We start from the raw sequence: 16,609 nt of genomic DNA on the forward strand, positions 1-16,609 counted from the left end.
ATTATTGCTTGGGCTACTAAGAAGTCATCTCCAATGTAAAAAGGAAAAAGTTGAGAAGTCTCATGTGATGGGGAAATTACAATTTACACGTCATTTTATTTGCTTGGTCCTGGATAGTCAATTAATTTCACACGTACGCGTCCCGCATTTATAACTATAATTTTATATAGCACCGTAATGCTAAAATTAATAATATTTGATACGATCAAATTACTTAATAAGAATACAATACAAATAAATAGATACAAATCGTTAAATTTAACACAATTAATTAAATAGACAAGGTCTGAACGATTTTTTTCATGTCAGATTAGAGTTAAGTTCTTGACCGATTTTAATCGAATAATGACACAATTATATTTTTTATTCTAAATTAATTTATAAATTTTTGTTTTGAAAATTCAAATATTGAACATAAATATCTCTCTTTTTGTTGATTGGAAGAATGAACATATATACAATGTTTCATTTATGAAATTTTATAGATTTAAAACTTCAATAATGTAAATTTGTAAAATATTGATAGACATTCATATATATATTGGGTAATTTATTTAATTTTCATACCAGTTTAAAATTTCAATATTTTGACATAATTATTAAATAAATCGTGTTTAAAATAAGGGTGGGCAAATTCGGTTTGGATCGGTTTGAGACATATTATCAAACCGATCCAAACTTATCGGTTTGAAATATTCCCAAACCGATATAGACATAAATTTTTTATAAACCGAACCGATCCAAACCGACTGGATCGGTTTGGATCTTCGGTTTGAGTTATAATAACAGAATATATACTGGTTTTATATTTGTTCACAATAGAATAATTTTAATAAACAAAATCTCTCCATGTTCAATCAAAACAAACTTACAAAATTTGTTCACAACATAATACATTATAATAAAAAAGTTCTCCCCATGTTCAATCAAAACAAACTCACAAAATTAAAATAAATTTGAACAACATTTAACAATCAAAATATTGTGCATTTGTCGTCAAAACTTATGCCCAATTGCTTTTCATTTGTCAAAATCTGCATAAAATGGCAAATATAATTAGTTAGATTACTTAACTTAGAATATAATGTAATTATACAATATTTAAAGCATAGTTACCTTGCTCCACAGACGCACATAATTCCAAATCACTGAAGGATGATGATAATGCTTCTACATCAAACTTCCTAATATATTTTTCATCCATACCAGATGCTTTAAGCCATTGTTGACTGCATATCAAAGCCTCCACCATTGTAGGGGTTAATGAACTTCGAAATGCATCAACTACACGACCTCCGGTACTAAAAGCCGATTCAAAAGCCACAGTAGATACAGGAATTGCTAACACATCCTTTGCAATTTGTGACAAAGTCCTAAACCTGGCACTATTTGCACTCCACCAGCCCAAAACATCAAACTGATCATCATTTTCATCCTCACTAGGTTCGAACAAATACCTCTCAACCTCATTTTTCAAATCAATGGAATTTTTCTGCACTTTTAACTGCTTATATTGAGTCTTTGTATTAATAAATTAGTAGTCCTTGCCACTTTTCCTTCTTAAACCCGCATCAATTGCCCAAACATCATTACTAGATTGGCTACCACCACCAGAAGTAGATTCCACAGGACAATAGGTCTTATATAGCTATGAAAATAAATTGAAGTAAATATGAATACATTTAAATTAAAAAAAAATAAAATAACTATTATTATAACTAAATTTGTTTTGAAAGTTTAAGAATATACCTTCAAAAGTAGCTTCTTAATGTTTGATGTAATTTCTTCCACTTTCTCAGGATTATGCAATTGTTCAAAGCAAAACGACACATAATTCAATTTGTACCTTAGATAAAAAAAGAAAAAAAGAAATTAGAGTAAATAATTAGCACAATAGATTTTATCATAAAAAATAAAAAATTCAAATGAAATAACAGATTTTTACCTTGGATCAAGCACCACAGCAATGATCAATAGGTGGTTGATGGTGTCCACAGAACCCCAATACCTGTCACACTTTATTTTCATTTTTGCAGCCATTTTACTGAGAAGTACGTCCTCATTTTCAATATACAAATGCAATTGGGTTTGAATGGTGCAAAGATGATGAAAATACAAGTTAGATGTCACTGATAATGAAGCACTAAAATCAACTGTAACATCATTGAAAATTTTCAAAAACTCAATAAATATTTCAGCATTTTTCCAATCTTCAGCAGTGGGTGGCCTGATCTGTTCTGCCTTCCTCTCATTGAAAAAACTCATATATGGTCCATCATGTTCCTCTTCTTCGAGCCTTTCAAAAGCTTTCTGAAAGTGTATGGCTCTCGACAACATAGTGTAGGTAGAATTCCATCTAGTGGGCACATCATATGCTAAAAGTCCTTTATTTTCAATTTTCTCTCTCTCAACACATGATTTAAATTTATGCAACCTCAAACCAGAAGACCTCACATACATAATTGCATTGCGAATGCTAGCAATTGAGTCATGCATCTCTTTAAGCCCTTCAGTCACAATCAAATTAACAATATGGGCACAACAACGTAAATGTAAACAATCTCCATCTAAAATCATTGCATCGCCCTTCCAATTTTTCAACTTTTTTTTCAAATAATTAACAGCAACATCATTAGCACTCGCATTATCAACTGTAATAGTCATCACTTTTTCTATATCCCAATCAAGCAAGCATTTTTCAATGAGCTTGCCAATTGAATCCCCTTTGTGGCTTGTTATTTGGAAAAAATTCAAAATCCTCTTCTGTAATTTCCAATTATGATCAACCCAATGGGCTGTCACAACCATATAATTAAAATTTTGTATGGAAGTCCAAGTAGGGGTGGGCATATTTTAACCGAACCGATCCAAACCGACGGTTTGGATCGGTTTCATTAATAAAAATACTGGTTTCGGTTTATTGGATTATAAACCGATATCACTCGGTTTGGATTTTAGTTTGGAAAGATTTCAAATGGATTCAAACCGATCCAATCCAAAATTTACACTTTCATACGTACACAAAGGAAATGTACACTTACATACACAATAGCATATCTCTTACTATAAAAACAAAAAAGATAAACCTAATTTTCCAAACACTCACGCCTCCGCCTCCACCTCCAGACTCCAGTGCTTCCTATTCCTAATTCCTATCATTCTCTAACTCTCTCAATCTCAAATTCTCAATCACTCATTCTTAAGTCTCCGGAGGTATGTTTTGATTTTATTTTTCTTGCTAAGATTTTATTTCATTTTAGTCAAAAGTAAAAATAGATTTTGGTATAATTGATGATAATTTATTTGATTAATTATTTTTCTTGCTACGATTTTATTTCATTTTAGTCAAAGTTAAAATGGATTTAGGTATAATTGATGATAATTTATTTGATTAATTATTTTTCTTGCTACGATTTTATTTCATTTAATTATTTTTCTTGATTTTATTTTTCTTGCTACGATTTTATTTCATTTTAGCCTAAGTTAAAATGGATTTAGGTATAATTGATGATAATTTATTTGATTAATTATTTTTCTTGGTTTTATTTTTCTTGCTGAGATTTTATTTCATTTTAGTCCAAGTTAAAATGGATTTAGGTATAATACTATAATTGATGATAATTTATTTGATTAATTAATTCCATAACTATTTTTTTAATCTTTATTAATTGTAGAAGCTCTCAACATGGAAGATAATTCTAATATGAATGATATCATGGAAGATGGAGAAACATTGATGGATGATTTTCTGGAACCTAAAAGTAAGAAATCTAAAATAGGGGGTGGTCGTCTTCATGACAGTGAAAGGGGTTCAAAAGCTTGGCCTCATCATATCAAAGATAAAGTGAATAAGACATGTAAGTGCAAATATTGTGGGAAGCAGTATAAGTGTGATAGTAAGTTTAATGAGACTTCTAATTTGTGGACTCACTTAAGGAACAATGTGAAAAATATTGGGCTACTTTAGATGATGAGACTCAAACTAAACTAGCAAGCTTCCGTGTTAAGAAAAAAAAGTCTAATATGGCAAGTGGTAGTGGCACTGGGAATACTGTGTATGGTAGTGGGTTGGGGCTTGCTGGAAAGTTTGATAAGGAGGATTGTAGGAAGACTGTAGCTATGTATTTTATTCTTAATGAGGTTCCATTTAGGGAAGTAGAGTCTTATGGGTTTCATCTTTTGTGCGATAAACTTTGTCCTAGATTTGGCCCTCCTTCTAGGAGAACACTTGTTAGAGATATATATCAATTGTATTTAGCTAAGAAGACAGCATTGAAAAATATGTTTATTGCAAGTAAGTATAGATTTTCTATTACTACAGACACTTGGACTTCCATACAAAATTTTAATTATATGGTTGTGACAGCCCATTAGGTTGATCATAATTGGAAATTACAGAAGAGGATTTTGAATTTTTTTCCAAATAACAAGCCACAAAGGGGATTCAATTGGCAAGCTCATTGAAAAATGCTTGCTTGATTGGGGTATAGAAAAAGTGATGACTGTTACAGTTGATAATGCGAGTGCTAATGATGTTGCTGTTAATTATTTGAAAAAAAAGTTGAAAAATTGGAAGGGCGATGCAATGATTTTAGATGGAGATTGTTTACATTTACGTTGTTGTGCCCATATTGTTAATTTGATTGTGACTGAAGGGCTTAAAGAGATGCATGACTCAATTGCTAGCATTCGCAATGCAATTATGTATGTGAGGTCTTCTGGTTTGAGGTTGCATAAATTTAAATCATGTGTTGAGAGAGAGAAAATTGAAAATAAAGGACTTTTAGCATATGATGTGCCCACTAGATGGAATTCTACCTACACTATGTTGTCGAGAGCCATACACTTTCAGAAAGCTTTTGAAAGGCTCGAAGAAGAGGAACATGATGGACCATATATGAGTTTTTTCAATGAGAGGAAGGCAGAACATATCAGGCCACCCACTGCTGAAGATTGGAAAAATGCTGAAATATTTATTGAGTTTTTGAAATTTTTCAATGATGTTACAGTTGATTTTAGTGCTTCATTATCAGTGACATCTAACTTGTATTTTCATCATCTTTGCACCATTCAAACCCAATTGCATTTGTATATTGAAAATGAGGACGTGCTTCTCAGTAAAATGGCTGCAAAAATGAAAATAAAGTGTGACAAGTATTGGGGTTCTGTGGACACCATCAATCACCTATTGATCATTGCTGTGGTGCTTGATCCAAGGTAAAAATCTGTTATTTCATTTGAATTTTTTATTTTTTATGATAAAATCTATTGTGCTAATTATTTACTCTAATTTCTTTTTTTTTTTTTAATCTAAGGTACAAATTGAATTATGTGTTGTTTTGCTTTGAACAATTGCATAATCCTGAGAAAGTGGAAGAAATTACATCAAACATTAAGAAGCTACTTTTGAAGGTATATTCTTAAACTTTCAAAACAAATTTAGTTATAATAATAGTTATTTTATTTTTTTTTAATTTAAATGTATTCATATTTACTTCAATTTATTTTCATAGCTATATAAGACCTATTGTCCTGTGGAATCTACTTCTGGTGGTGGTAGCCAATCTAGTAATGATGTTTGGGCAATTGATGCGGGTTTAAGAAGGAAAAGTGGCAAGGACTACTAATTTATTAATACAAAGACTCAATATAAGCAGTTAAAAGTGCAGAAAAATTCCATTGATTTGAAAAATGAGGTTGAGAGGTATTTGTTCGAACCTAGTGAGGATGAAAATGATGATCAGTTTGATGTTTTGGGCTGGTGGAGTGCAAATAGTGCCAGGTTTAGGACTTTGTCACAAATTGCAAAGGATGTGTTAGCAATTCCTGTATCTACTGTGGCTTTTGAATCGGCTTTTAGTACCGGAGGTCGTGTAGTTGATGCATTTCGAAGTTCATTAACCCCTACAATGGTGGAGGCTTTGATATGCAGTCAACAATGGCTTAAAGCATCTGGTATGGATGAAAAATATATTAGGAAGTTTGATGTAGAAGCATTATCATCATCCTTCAGTGATTTGGAATTATGTGCGTCTGTGGAGCAAGGTAACTATGCTTTAAATATTGTATAATTACATTATATTCTAAGTTAAGTAATCTAACTAATTATATTTGCCATTTTATGCAGATTTTGACAAATGAAAAGCAATTGGGCATAAGTTTTGACGACAAATGCACAATATTTTGATTGTTAAATGTTGTTCAAATTTATTTTAATTTTGTGAGTTTGTTTTGATTGAACATGGGGAGAACTTTTTTATTATAATGTATTATGTTGTGAACAAATTTTGTAAGTTTGTTTTGATTGAACATGGAGAGATTTTGTTTATTAAAATTATTCTATTGTGAACAAATATAAAACCAGTATATATTCTGTTATTAGAACTCAAACCGAAGATCCAAACCGATCCAAACTGATCCAGTCGGTTTGGATCAGTTCGGTTTATAAAAAATTTATGTCTATATCGGTTTGGGAATATTTCAAACTGATAAGTTTGGATCGGTTTGATAATATGTCTCAAACCGATCCAAACCGAATTTGCCCACCCCTAAGTCCAAGTGTCTATAGTAATAGAAACTCTATACTTACTTGCAATAAACATATTTTTCAATGCTGCCTTCTCAGCTAAATACAATTGATATGTATCTCTAACAAGTGTTCTCCTAGAAGGAGGGCCAAATCTAGGACAAAGTTTATCGCACAAAAAATGAAACCCATAAGACTCTACTTCCCTAAATAGAACCTCATTAAGAATAAAATACATAGCTACAGTCTTCCTACAATCCTCCTTATCAAACTTTCCAGCAAGACCCAACCCACTACCATACACAGTATTCCCAGTGCCACTACCACTTGCCATATTAGACTTTTTTTTCTTAACACGGAAGCTTGCTAGTTTAGTTTGAGTCTCATCATCTAAAGTAGCCCAATATTTTTCACATTGTTCCTTAAGTGAGTCCACAAATTAGAAGTCTCATTAAACTTACTATCACACTTATACTGCTTCCCACAATATTTGCACTTACATGTCTTATTCACTTTATCTTTGATATGATGAGGCCAAGCTTTTGAACCCCTTTCACTGTCATGAAGACGACCACCCCCTATTTTAGATTTCTTACTTTTAGGTTCCAGAAAATCATCCATCAATGTTTCTCCATCTTTCATGATATCATTCATATTAGAATTATCTTCCATGTTGAGAGCTTCTACAATTAATAAAGATTAAAAAAATAGTTATGGAATTAATTAATCAAATAAATTATCATCAATTATAGTATTATACCTAAATCCATTTTAACTTGGACTAAAATGAAATAAAATCACAGCAAGAAAAATAAAACCAAGAAAAATAATTAATCAAATAAATTATCATCAATTATACCTAAATCCATTTTAACTTAGGCTAAAATGAAATAAAATCGTAGCAAGAAAAATAAAATCAAGAAAAATAATTAAATGAAATAAAATCGTAGCAAGAAAAATAATTAATCAAATAAATTATCATCAATTATACCTAAATCCATTTTAACTTTGACTAAAATGAAATAAAATCGTAGCAAGAAAAATAATTAATCAAATAAATTATCATCAATTATACCAAAATCTATTTTTACTTTTAACTAAAATGAAATAAAATCTTAGCAAGAAAAATAAAATCAAAACATACCTCAGGAGACTTGAGAATGAGTGATTGAGAATTTGAGATTGAGAGAGTTAGAGAATGATAGGAATTAGGAATAGGAAGCACTGGAGTCTGGAGGTGGAGGTAGAGGCGTGAGTGTTTGGAAAATTAGGTTTATCTTTTTGTTTTTATAGTAAGAGATATGCTATTGTGTATGTAAGTGTACATTTCCTTTGTGTACGTATGAAAGTGTAAATTTTGGATTGAATCGGTTTGAATCCATTTGAAATCTTTCCAAACCAAAATCCAAACCGAGTGATATCAGTTTATAATCCAATAAACCGAAACCAGTATTTTTATTAATGAAACCGATCCAAACCGACCTAAACCGTCGGTTTGGATCGGTTGGGTTAAAATATGCCCACCCCTAGTTTAAAACGTCTTAGATTTGACATAACATGAAACTCACACAACATGAACATAATCTAATGATCTGTTTTGCCAGCCAACATCTGTTGTTTTGGGTGGCCACCATTGGTTCATTGCTACCACTAATTAGACAAGCAAATGCAATGATACTGGGTATGCAACTTGAGTGACTTTTCATATGATGAATGTTGGAAAATTAAATCCTAAAGACGTTGGTTTTTCGGCTTTGATTTTTTTTTCTTGCCAATAAAGAACCACCAACATTTTGATGTAATAATTCATGAATTTCTATTTTTTCTTTCCACCCAATTTTTTACTTGTGAAAACGGGGCTTAAATCAGAAGCACGTGGCTGATCGCTAGGCAAAGAGAGGTAGAGAACAAGGACGCAATTCTTTTCTAGCCAAAATTTTGCCTTCAATGCCACGAATATCACCATATATCTAATGCAGCATAGGCTGACCGACAAAATTGTGATCTCTTTACTTTTAAATCTAAAAATAAACCCCCAAAAGAAAAAAAAAAAAAGTAACGAAAACAAGTTTTTAGCGTTTTAATCGGCATAAATCAAGCACCACAGCACCCTCTCAACTCCGACGGCATATGTTCACAACTTGTCTATTCCTCTTCTTGACACCAGATCTTGCAACTTTAAGGCTTTGATGAAAACCACTCAACCGCATTCTTCAGATCTGGCTGGTAGTAGTTATCTCCAACCTGCAAATGTTTGCAATAGCAGAGGAGAGGAGATAATATGAAAAAAAAAAACTCCACTATTGTCAACAATCACAAACACAGTTCACCATCTGCAGTGGCAAGACTATTCAGAACATGACTAGCTTAACTGAGCATACCAACTTCATACTAACGTGTACGAAGCTAGCAGTTATCACCAATGATGTAAGGAAAAATCATTAGAGCAACAATTTTAATCGTAAGCTCAGAAGCCAAGCGTAACTAGTGAATTTCATTGGAGAAACCATTAAGACAGGTTTCTTCTTACAAGTTAGTGCTTCATCACTGCTAAGGAGGAAAAAGGTGGTAAAAAGCTAAATAACGAATTCAAATTGGAAGTAATCAGGCACTATGCCTTTTGTCAAATTTCTGGAAAAACATATTGAAAATCCAACTGTTATTACATGACCAAAGATAAAGAAATTCAAATCAAGATTAAGAAGCTTCCTTCATTCACTTAGCAAACAAAATCCAAAATACAATACAAATGATAGTAAGCATTCATCCAAGTGATAGACCAAGGAAGCATTAGAAAATGAAAATCATGCTAGATAAAAGCAACAGACTTCTAAATTACGTGACTAGCTATCACCTTTGCCATTCTGTGGATCTCATGTTTCATAACAGATTTGTGAAGTAATGCAGCGGGTTTATTCTGTTTCTTGGTTTTAGTCGTCGCAAGCACCACAACTTGATCTTTCCCAGGTTGAATGGTAACTGTTTTCTAGTTAGCCAATCCTAACACAGAACCACACTGTAAGACTCTCAAGCAGACTATTTTTTTTTTTTAAAATGAGATCTCAAGCAGACTAGTTAACCAAGCTCTAGACTCAATTAAGAAATGCAATTGAAACTTCTAAACTAATCAGAGGCCAAACTTCAAATTCTACTTAAGCCAAAAACTGTAAGAACTTAATAACACTATCTTTGGACTCAAAACAATCAGCATCCAAGGTTCATTTTCTAGGGTATCAAACAGTAAGGAATCATCGAATCCAAAAAAATCATTTCACATAAACATAATAATAAAATGTCAAAATTCAAAAACTAAGATCTTCATCTATTCTTTAGCATACAAGAAGAAGCTCAAATCAAATTTCCTCAACAAGCAAAGCAGTTCAGCAATAACCTAAGCAACCAAACACCACCCACTTACAAGCTTAATTTTTTTTTCCCCTATTCCCACAAAACCGACCAAAAACAAAAGTAGAGCATTCAATTTTTCTCCCACCAAATTTATAAACAGAACATGTGATTACAGCGCTTGAAAGTGTTAAGATTTGTAGAGATTGTTAGTCTCTTTGCTAAACTGAGCACTAGCAGATCCTCTTCCAAACTCCTTCACCAAAAAACAGTTGTTCTTCTTCACAATCTCCCATATCAACTGCCCCCCCACTGTTGCCATCTTCTGTTAACCTACACTCCCCCAAAACCAAACCAAATCACCACAAAATCAAAATCCAATTAATCTTAAATTACAGAGTCTAGAAAACAAATTCCATCGAATCATAGAGATCGTAGCTGTCGGGGATTCTGGTTTTGATTGATTTGGATATCTCGAGTGGAGGCTGATAGGGTTTTACTTCTAAAATGAAGCCATAAACCCTAATTTAGTTCTCTTTTTAATTTTAAGAGTTCTATTACTTGGAGGGTAGGGTTAATTTCCAATTATTACGGTTCTGTCCAGTAAATTTTTGAGTGACAAGAATACCCTTCTTATTCTTCTTCTTCCTATTATTATGATTAGTAGTTTTGGTAGTTATTTACAGTTTAACCGATCCAGAAAACATATTTTATATCTCCTTGAAAACCCTTGTAATAGAAAAAACATGTTACATCATCCCAAATTATTATTAATACAGAATGCCATGAGACGTCACATTTGTGTATCTTGCACTTTACAAAATTACAGCTGATACTAAAGATTAGATCTCAGTCCTTGTTATTTTTTCTCAAAAAAAAAAAAAAAGTTAAAAAGATATTAAAATTGTACAAAGAATTAGTAATTTTGGAAAATACCATTTAACTTATCCTAAGAGTGCAAATTAGAGAGAGGATATCAAACATCAAATACCAACAACACTATTTTAATTGTATTATGTAAGACAAACATTCTAAATTAACATTAAGTTTATCATATCGTATTAATTATATTGCATTAAGTTATATTGCTTTATTTTATATTCTACTGCAATGTAATATTATATTTTGTGTAATATGTACTACGTTATATAAAAAAGAGATCTACGTGATCATTTATAAAACTAAAATGATGTGGATAATCATTTCAACAAACCTTAAGATTGTGGGTAGCTTTTCCCCTTAATAATATATATTTTTATTTAAATAAATTAAAAATAATAATATGAACCGTGCCATGTTAAACAAACCCATAATACATTAGAATACAGCATACAGCATTGAAGATTTACCAAACATGCAATCCCATGTACTGTGATTTGCTTAACTAACACACCCTAAAGACATAACAAAGAAAAAATTGCTGGCGCTAGGTATAAATTACTACTCATGTTCCAAATCAAGTAACTGAAGAAAATAAAGTTAATAGCCCTCTTGACTCCACCTCAATTCATGAATTAAGAACCCAATAGCAGGTAACAAGAGCCTCCTAATACCAGATCACCAGCTTTACAACTCAACTAATGTTACACTATTTACATAGGAAAAGCAGGAGGCCTTCATCCTTCCTAGTTCTTACACCTACAACAGCCAAATGTCACGAAATTGTACAAATGGATTCTAGCTATGCAAAGAGTCCTGCTAAGTATGCAGCAGATACTAGGCAATCAATTCAGATAAAAATGCCCAGTACACTGACCAAATTTATAGTAGAAAGCACCTACTGTAACCTCTCCCCGCGGGTACCAAATTCACAAGTTGCTTCATGTCAAAGCTCGGTTTGCCGGTCTCGCAGAACCATTCACTGCTTCATTTATCCTACTGAACACTAACTTTAGAGGGATACAAGAAATTACAGGACCCTTGGGCTTCTGCTCCGCTGGCTTCCTCTCTACTTGGCTAGTTAGGGAGGAGAGTTTCCGAATCTTTTTGGATAACGACTCAGGTTTTCTGGATTTCAGTGATTTACTTGATGAGTAGCGTGATGATAATTTTTTACGCTTGTTGGAATTTCTTCCAGCTTCTGATTTTTGCTTAACTGGATAACCCATTGGAGCAGACTCCACAACAAACACACGAGTTGCATCAGATTCCATGCCATCACAATAGCCATCACCCAAAACTTCAACCATCAGAGGGTGACCTATGATAGCTTTACCATTCAATTTACTCATGAGGGAAACCAGTGGAACATGCTGTCGCCGGTAGCCAGCTTTCACCTCAAGCTCAACGTTGTACAGTACAGAATCAACACAAAGGTTTCTGACGGGAAAATCCTGATATCTGGAGTGAACTGTGTACCGAGTCTGACGAAAGGGAAGTGACCTTTTTGGATTCAAGGATTCATCGGACAACAGCTTCACCTCTGTGGTTCTCATATGAGGTAAAGACTTGCCCCAAGGCTGCTCTTCAGTTTCAGATTTCAACTTGGAACCACAAATGCTATCACAATCAACCTTGTGATCAAAAGAACCATGAGAGAGACCATCCAGGCGGTGCAAACTGTCGACAAAAGTATTTGGTTCATCATTCATGTCTGAATATTTTCTTGAGGCCTGTTTTCTATTCTTACTCATATGTCTTGACTTCCTCTTTCCTTTTGACTGCCACTTTGATGTACCTTTCTCCATCCTCTGGCTAATATTATTGGCATGAACAGCCATGGAACAGGGAGAACCAGATTCATTAAGCCCCTCGTTCCTCAAAGTTACAGCTTCAACTTCACTGCATTGACTAGGTTGCCTTCCTGAGACACCAACTTGAGGCTTCCCTGGTGAAGAAGGCACAATTATAGGAGAAATACCTAGCATAATCAAATTGTAAATTAATAAAAGAAGGAAAATCTAAAAATTAAAATAAGAAAACTTTCACACTACTAACTTTCATCTTTTCCTCCCTCTGCGAATTCAAGAAGGGAGAAGAGAGTCCACAACCACACATATTTCCTAATCATTATGACAAGAGCATTAATGGCACAAGGCTGGAAACGGAGCAAGTTTGACTAACCCTCTATTATAATGATTAGGCTACATAAATACTGAAGTTCACAAATGTGTTGGTCAAGAATACCTGTACCATGTTTATCCTCCCCAACAAATGGCACATCAAACAACCTGTCTTTCCCTGCCAAACCTGGTATGCTGGAAATTTCAGTCTCCTTCATCTTTTGATTGCTATGGCTACCATCACAAGCAGGTCCAGAGGCATTTAATGAGACGCCATTGTCATATGAAACTCCAGTGCTTTCAGAGTTGTTAATTACCACAGATGTACTTTTCCTTGACTCATTAGATTCTACTACAGAAGCTTTGCTGTCAGATAACCCTGGAAGAGATGAGCCGTTTGAAGTGGCAAGTTGATCACAAATAACTGGGACAGACACCATAGCCGTACTCTCCAAAACTTTTGTCAAAGGCCGACGGCGATTTTTCCTCTTTAAGAATTCATGGACATTCGCCACAGGAGTTCTCTTTCTTTTTAAAGTTGAAGAACAACCTTTGCTACCACTCACAGGACCTCCATTAGACACATTGCCATTTTGTGAATTGCACAATGAAGCACTTTCTTGTTGAATTAACTCAGGTGCCCCCCCAGCCTGTACTTTCCTTTTTGAGCCTACTCCCATGCCAAGGTCCTCAAGTCCTCTCATACGCTTTGTTCCCTCCATTCCATCATCCTCCGAGTCATTTGGTGTTCTTCTCCTTTTTCCTTGCACAGAGAGCTCTTTAGAACCGTTAATAAGATTAGGCTCTTGAAAAGAAATTCCATATTGAGATAATTCAGGTGCTGAATCTGAACTGTCTTCAGAATCACTTGTTTGATCAGTCATATCCTCATTTTCTTTGCTAGAATGGGACATCACAGGAGATTCTCCTGTCAAACTACCTTGATCCCCACCTGAATTATCAGGTCTAACCCAGTAGTCTGGATGATCCTTGCCTAAGCGAGCACTCTCAAGCTCAAGAGCGTGAAGGATGGCATCTTCCCTCCTAGCGTACTTCACAGCTTTCTTACCTGAACTTGCAGCAGAAGCCTTTGCTTTTGCAATGCATTCATCGTATTCTCCACAACGGAACGCCTTTACCCTCTTAGACTTTTCAAGATTATACCAATCCCTAAGCCATCAAAACAAATAGATTTAGTCAAAAAATTTAGACAACATGCACACATCAATTGAAAACTTAACACCCAGAAATTTAAAGAAGCCAACATTGTAAGAGCAATAACTTAATTACTCTTCAACCACATTCAAAATACTTAAAGGCAATATCAGAATATTATCAAGAACATAAAACATAGATAAGAGTTTGGTTCCTGCCTACAGATAGCTAGTCTTGTCTACTTCTCATATTAAAAGAAATATTTTGAGACATCCAAAAGCATTGGTTGTGTAATCCTATAAAATTCTATTATTGTCTCTTAGAACTGATCCAAGACACACACATATTAAGCATGCATCTCTTACATGCAGCAAACCTCAAGCTTACACCTAAAACACAATGTTCTAATTTCTATCATTAAAAAGCCAATGCTCTGTATGGTTCCCTGAACTCAGCCATATCAACAAATTGTTCAATGCGTATATGACATAAACTTTGAAGGGCTCATATAAACTAAAGTAACAACCTCCAGTCCCCTCATACAACTTCAAATGACAAACTCGTTATTAGAAAACTTTGCAAGCAAACAACTTCAAATGAAACCAATTATTATGCTACCTTCCCTTTTCTGAATCTTCAAATACAAGTATCCCACTGCATCCCATTCTTGCCTGGTCTCAAACCCAGAACATCAAACTCCAGCGACACAGACAACCAATTACATTAATAAGATGAAAATCCCAAAAAGAGAACTAGCAGGCTCATTTTCATTCATTGCCTGGTCTTTATTTTTGGGTCAAAAACCACAAGCTCAAGCTCAACCATCAAGCTAAGTGACTATCAAGACTACAGTAGCACAAAAATCACAATAACAAACAACATAAAAGATCATCACCAAGCTTCCACTAGCAGAAATAATCAAGGCAGAAACAGTTAAAAGCAAGGAGAAAGCTAAGTAAGAAAAGTAAATGGGGCACTCACACACTGGCATCCTCGCGGCCGAGAAGCTTAACAGGGGTACCAGATCTTGGTGAGACCAAACAACCCTCAGAAATCTCATCAAGACCCAGAATCCGACCCGGCCACCACGTCCCGTTTCGTCTCCGTACCCAAACCAACCCGCCAACAGCCGGGTCAATGTTATTGTTTCTGTTGCCATCATCTTCAGATTCAGGACTACCCATCATCACAAAAACCCACACTACCAAAAATCTACGATTTCTATAAAAACAAAAAATACACTACAAAAATTATCAACTAATTTTTAAAAACCCACCAAACTGATCTCATAAATCAATCTTGGCCGTTCATGCGACACGGGTTTGTTTTTTGAACAAGAGCATACAAACCCTTTAAGCCTGTGAACACAGAAGACAAACCCAGTAAACAAAATCAGCAAAACAAAAGCAAATATTGCATGCTGTACAGAACCCAGAAAAAATATTTTTCAAAAAAAAATCCTAAAAGGCAACAAATTAAAACTTTTTGAAAACGATACCTGAAGTAAAGAGCTTTATGCTTAAAATAGATCTAATTACGAGAAAAATACAAGAAAATTTAAAAAAATCTGTTTTTTTTTTTTTTCTCTTTTTCTTTAGTGTTTTTTAGTACTAGAGTTGCGTTGAGATTTTGTAGAAGCAAAAATCTCTGTCTTGTTTATGTGGGTTTTGAACATAGTACGACAGAAACTGTGAAGTAAAATGAAATGCGTTCTGTGCTTCGGATCAAAATATTAAAACCCACAAAAATAATAATAATAATCATTAATATTATTATTAATAAATGAAAAAAAAAGCGCACCTTTTTTTTTTCTTTTTTTTTTTCCTCTGTTTTCACCAGAAAGAGAGAGAAGAGAGGGATTGTTTGTCTGTACTGTACTGTGCGTATGCGTTTGGGTGAGAGAAGAAAAATATTAAAGAGCGCAGAGTAAAGCCTAGCGAGTGAGGCATTCTCACTCTTTAGTACGGTTTTTAATATACAACTATTAACTTTATTTATTTTCATAAATTTTATTCAATTTCTTTCCATGAGTTTATTTTTACATTTTTATTCATGCCAGACAACAATTTTGAATTTACTTGATAACTTTGGATTTCTTTATGCATGTAAGAGTACTGAATTTATATTTTAAAAAATAATAAATTAAAATTTTACATGACACATGATAACATAGTATTTTCAATAATTTCTTGATTGATGATCGTGATTCATTTTTTACACGTGGTAATTTTATTGAATATTCGTTAATGTCAATATGTTTTACATAATAAATAATGAGATTTTATTTAGGAATCTTTAATGACGCGTGGCATACTTAAATGTTAAATATTTTTGTTGTTTACAAAATGAATTTTATTTCACGCATAAATGATATAATACCTCGATTCAGACATTAAATTGATATATTTAAATTTGTATTGACACTATATATTATAAGAATAGAATTGTTGCAAAACCATTCCACTCTTAAAAATTTGGTAATTTAGTGGATGCTTAAATTTGATTATAAACAATAAATAATTTAAACTTGTTATGTAAACGCTGAAACACATGCTGTTAAGCAAATAATTGTTGGAATAAT

General features: G+C 33.4%; 1 protein-coding gene and 1 non-coding gene across 6 annotated transcripts; both read right to left on the reverse strand.

Annotated features, from left to right (window-relative positions):
- Positions 1-8,988: 8,988 nt before the first annotated feature.
- LOC112496417 (small nucleolar RNA R24) lies at positions 8,989-9,080 on the reverse strand. The gene has a single exon (XR_003062976.1). It is a non-coding gene; the product is annotated as a small nucleolar RNA R24 (small nucleolar RNA).
- A 2,194-nt stretch (positions 9,081-11,274) lies between these two features.
- On the reverse strand, positions 11,275-15,967 carry LOC102622398 (uncharacterized protein At1g51745). Of its 5 annotated transcripts, none has more exons than XM_025098122.2 (4): positions 15,829-15,967; positions 15,010-15,386; positions 12,998-14,043; positions 11,275-12,731 (listed from the first exon to the last, which is right to left on the reverse strand). In XM_025098122.2, exons 2-4 carry the CDS (start codon positions 15,213-15,215, stop codon positions 11,692-11,694), a joined length of 2,292 nt encoding a protein of 763 aa, XP_024953890.2. In that variant the 5' UTR covers positions 15,216-15,386; positions 15,829-15,967; the 3' UTR covers positions 11,275-11,691. The 5 variants fall into 5 exon arrangements, with proteins under 5 accessions (XP_024953890.2, XP_006466095.2, XP_006466093.2 ...); XM_006466032.4 differs by lacking the exon at positions 15,829-15,967 and adding an exon at positions 15,527-15,754 and having other exon boundaries at positions 11,275-12,698; positions 13,004-14,043; XM_006466030.4 differs by lacking the exon at positions 15,829-15,967 and adding an exon at positions 15,527-15,754 and having other exon boundaries at positions 13,004-14,043.
- Positions 15,968-16,609: the final 642 nt, after the last annotated feature.

The sequence above is a fragment of the Citrus sinensis genome, chromosome 7 (assembly GCF_022201045.2).
Source record: "Citrus sinensis cultivar Valencia sweet orange chromosome 7, DVS_A1.0, whole genome shotgun sequence".
Lineage (NCBI taxonomy): Eukaryota > Viridiplantae > Streptophyta > Magnoliopsida > Sapindales > Rutaceae > Citrus > Citrus sinensis.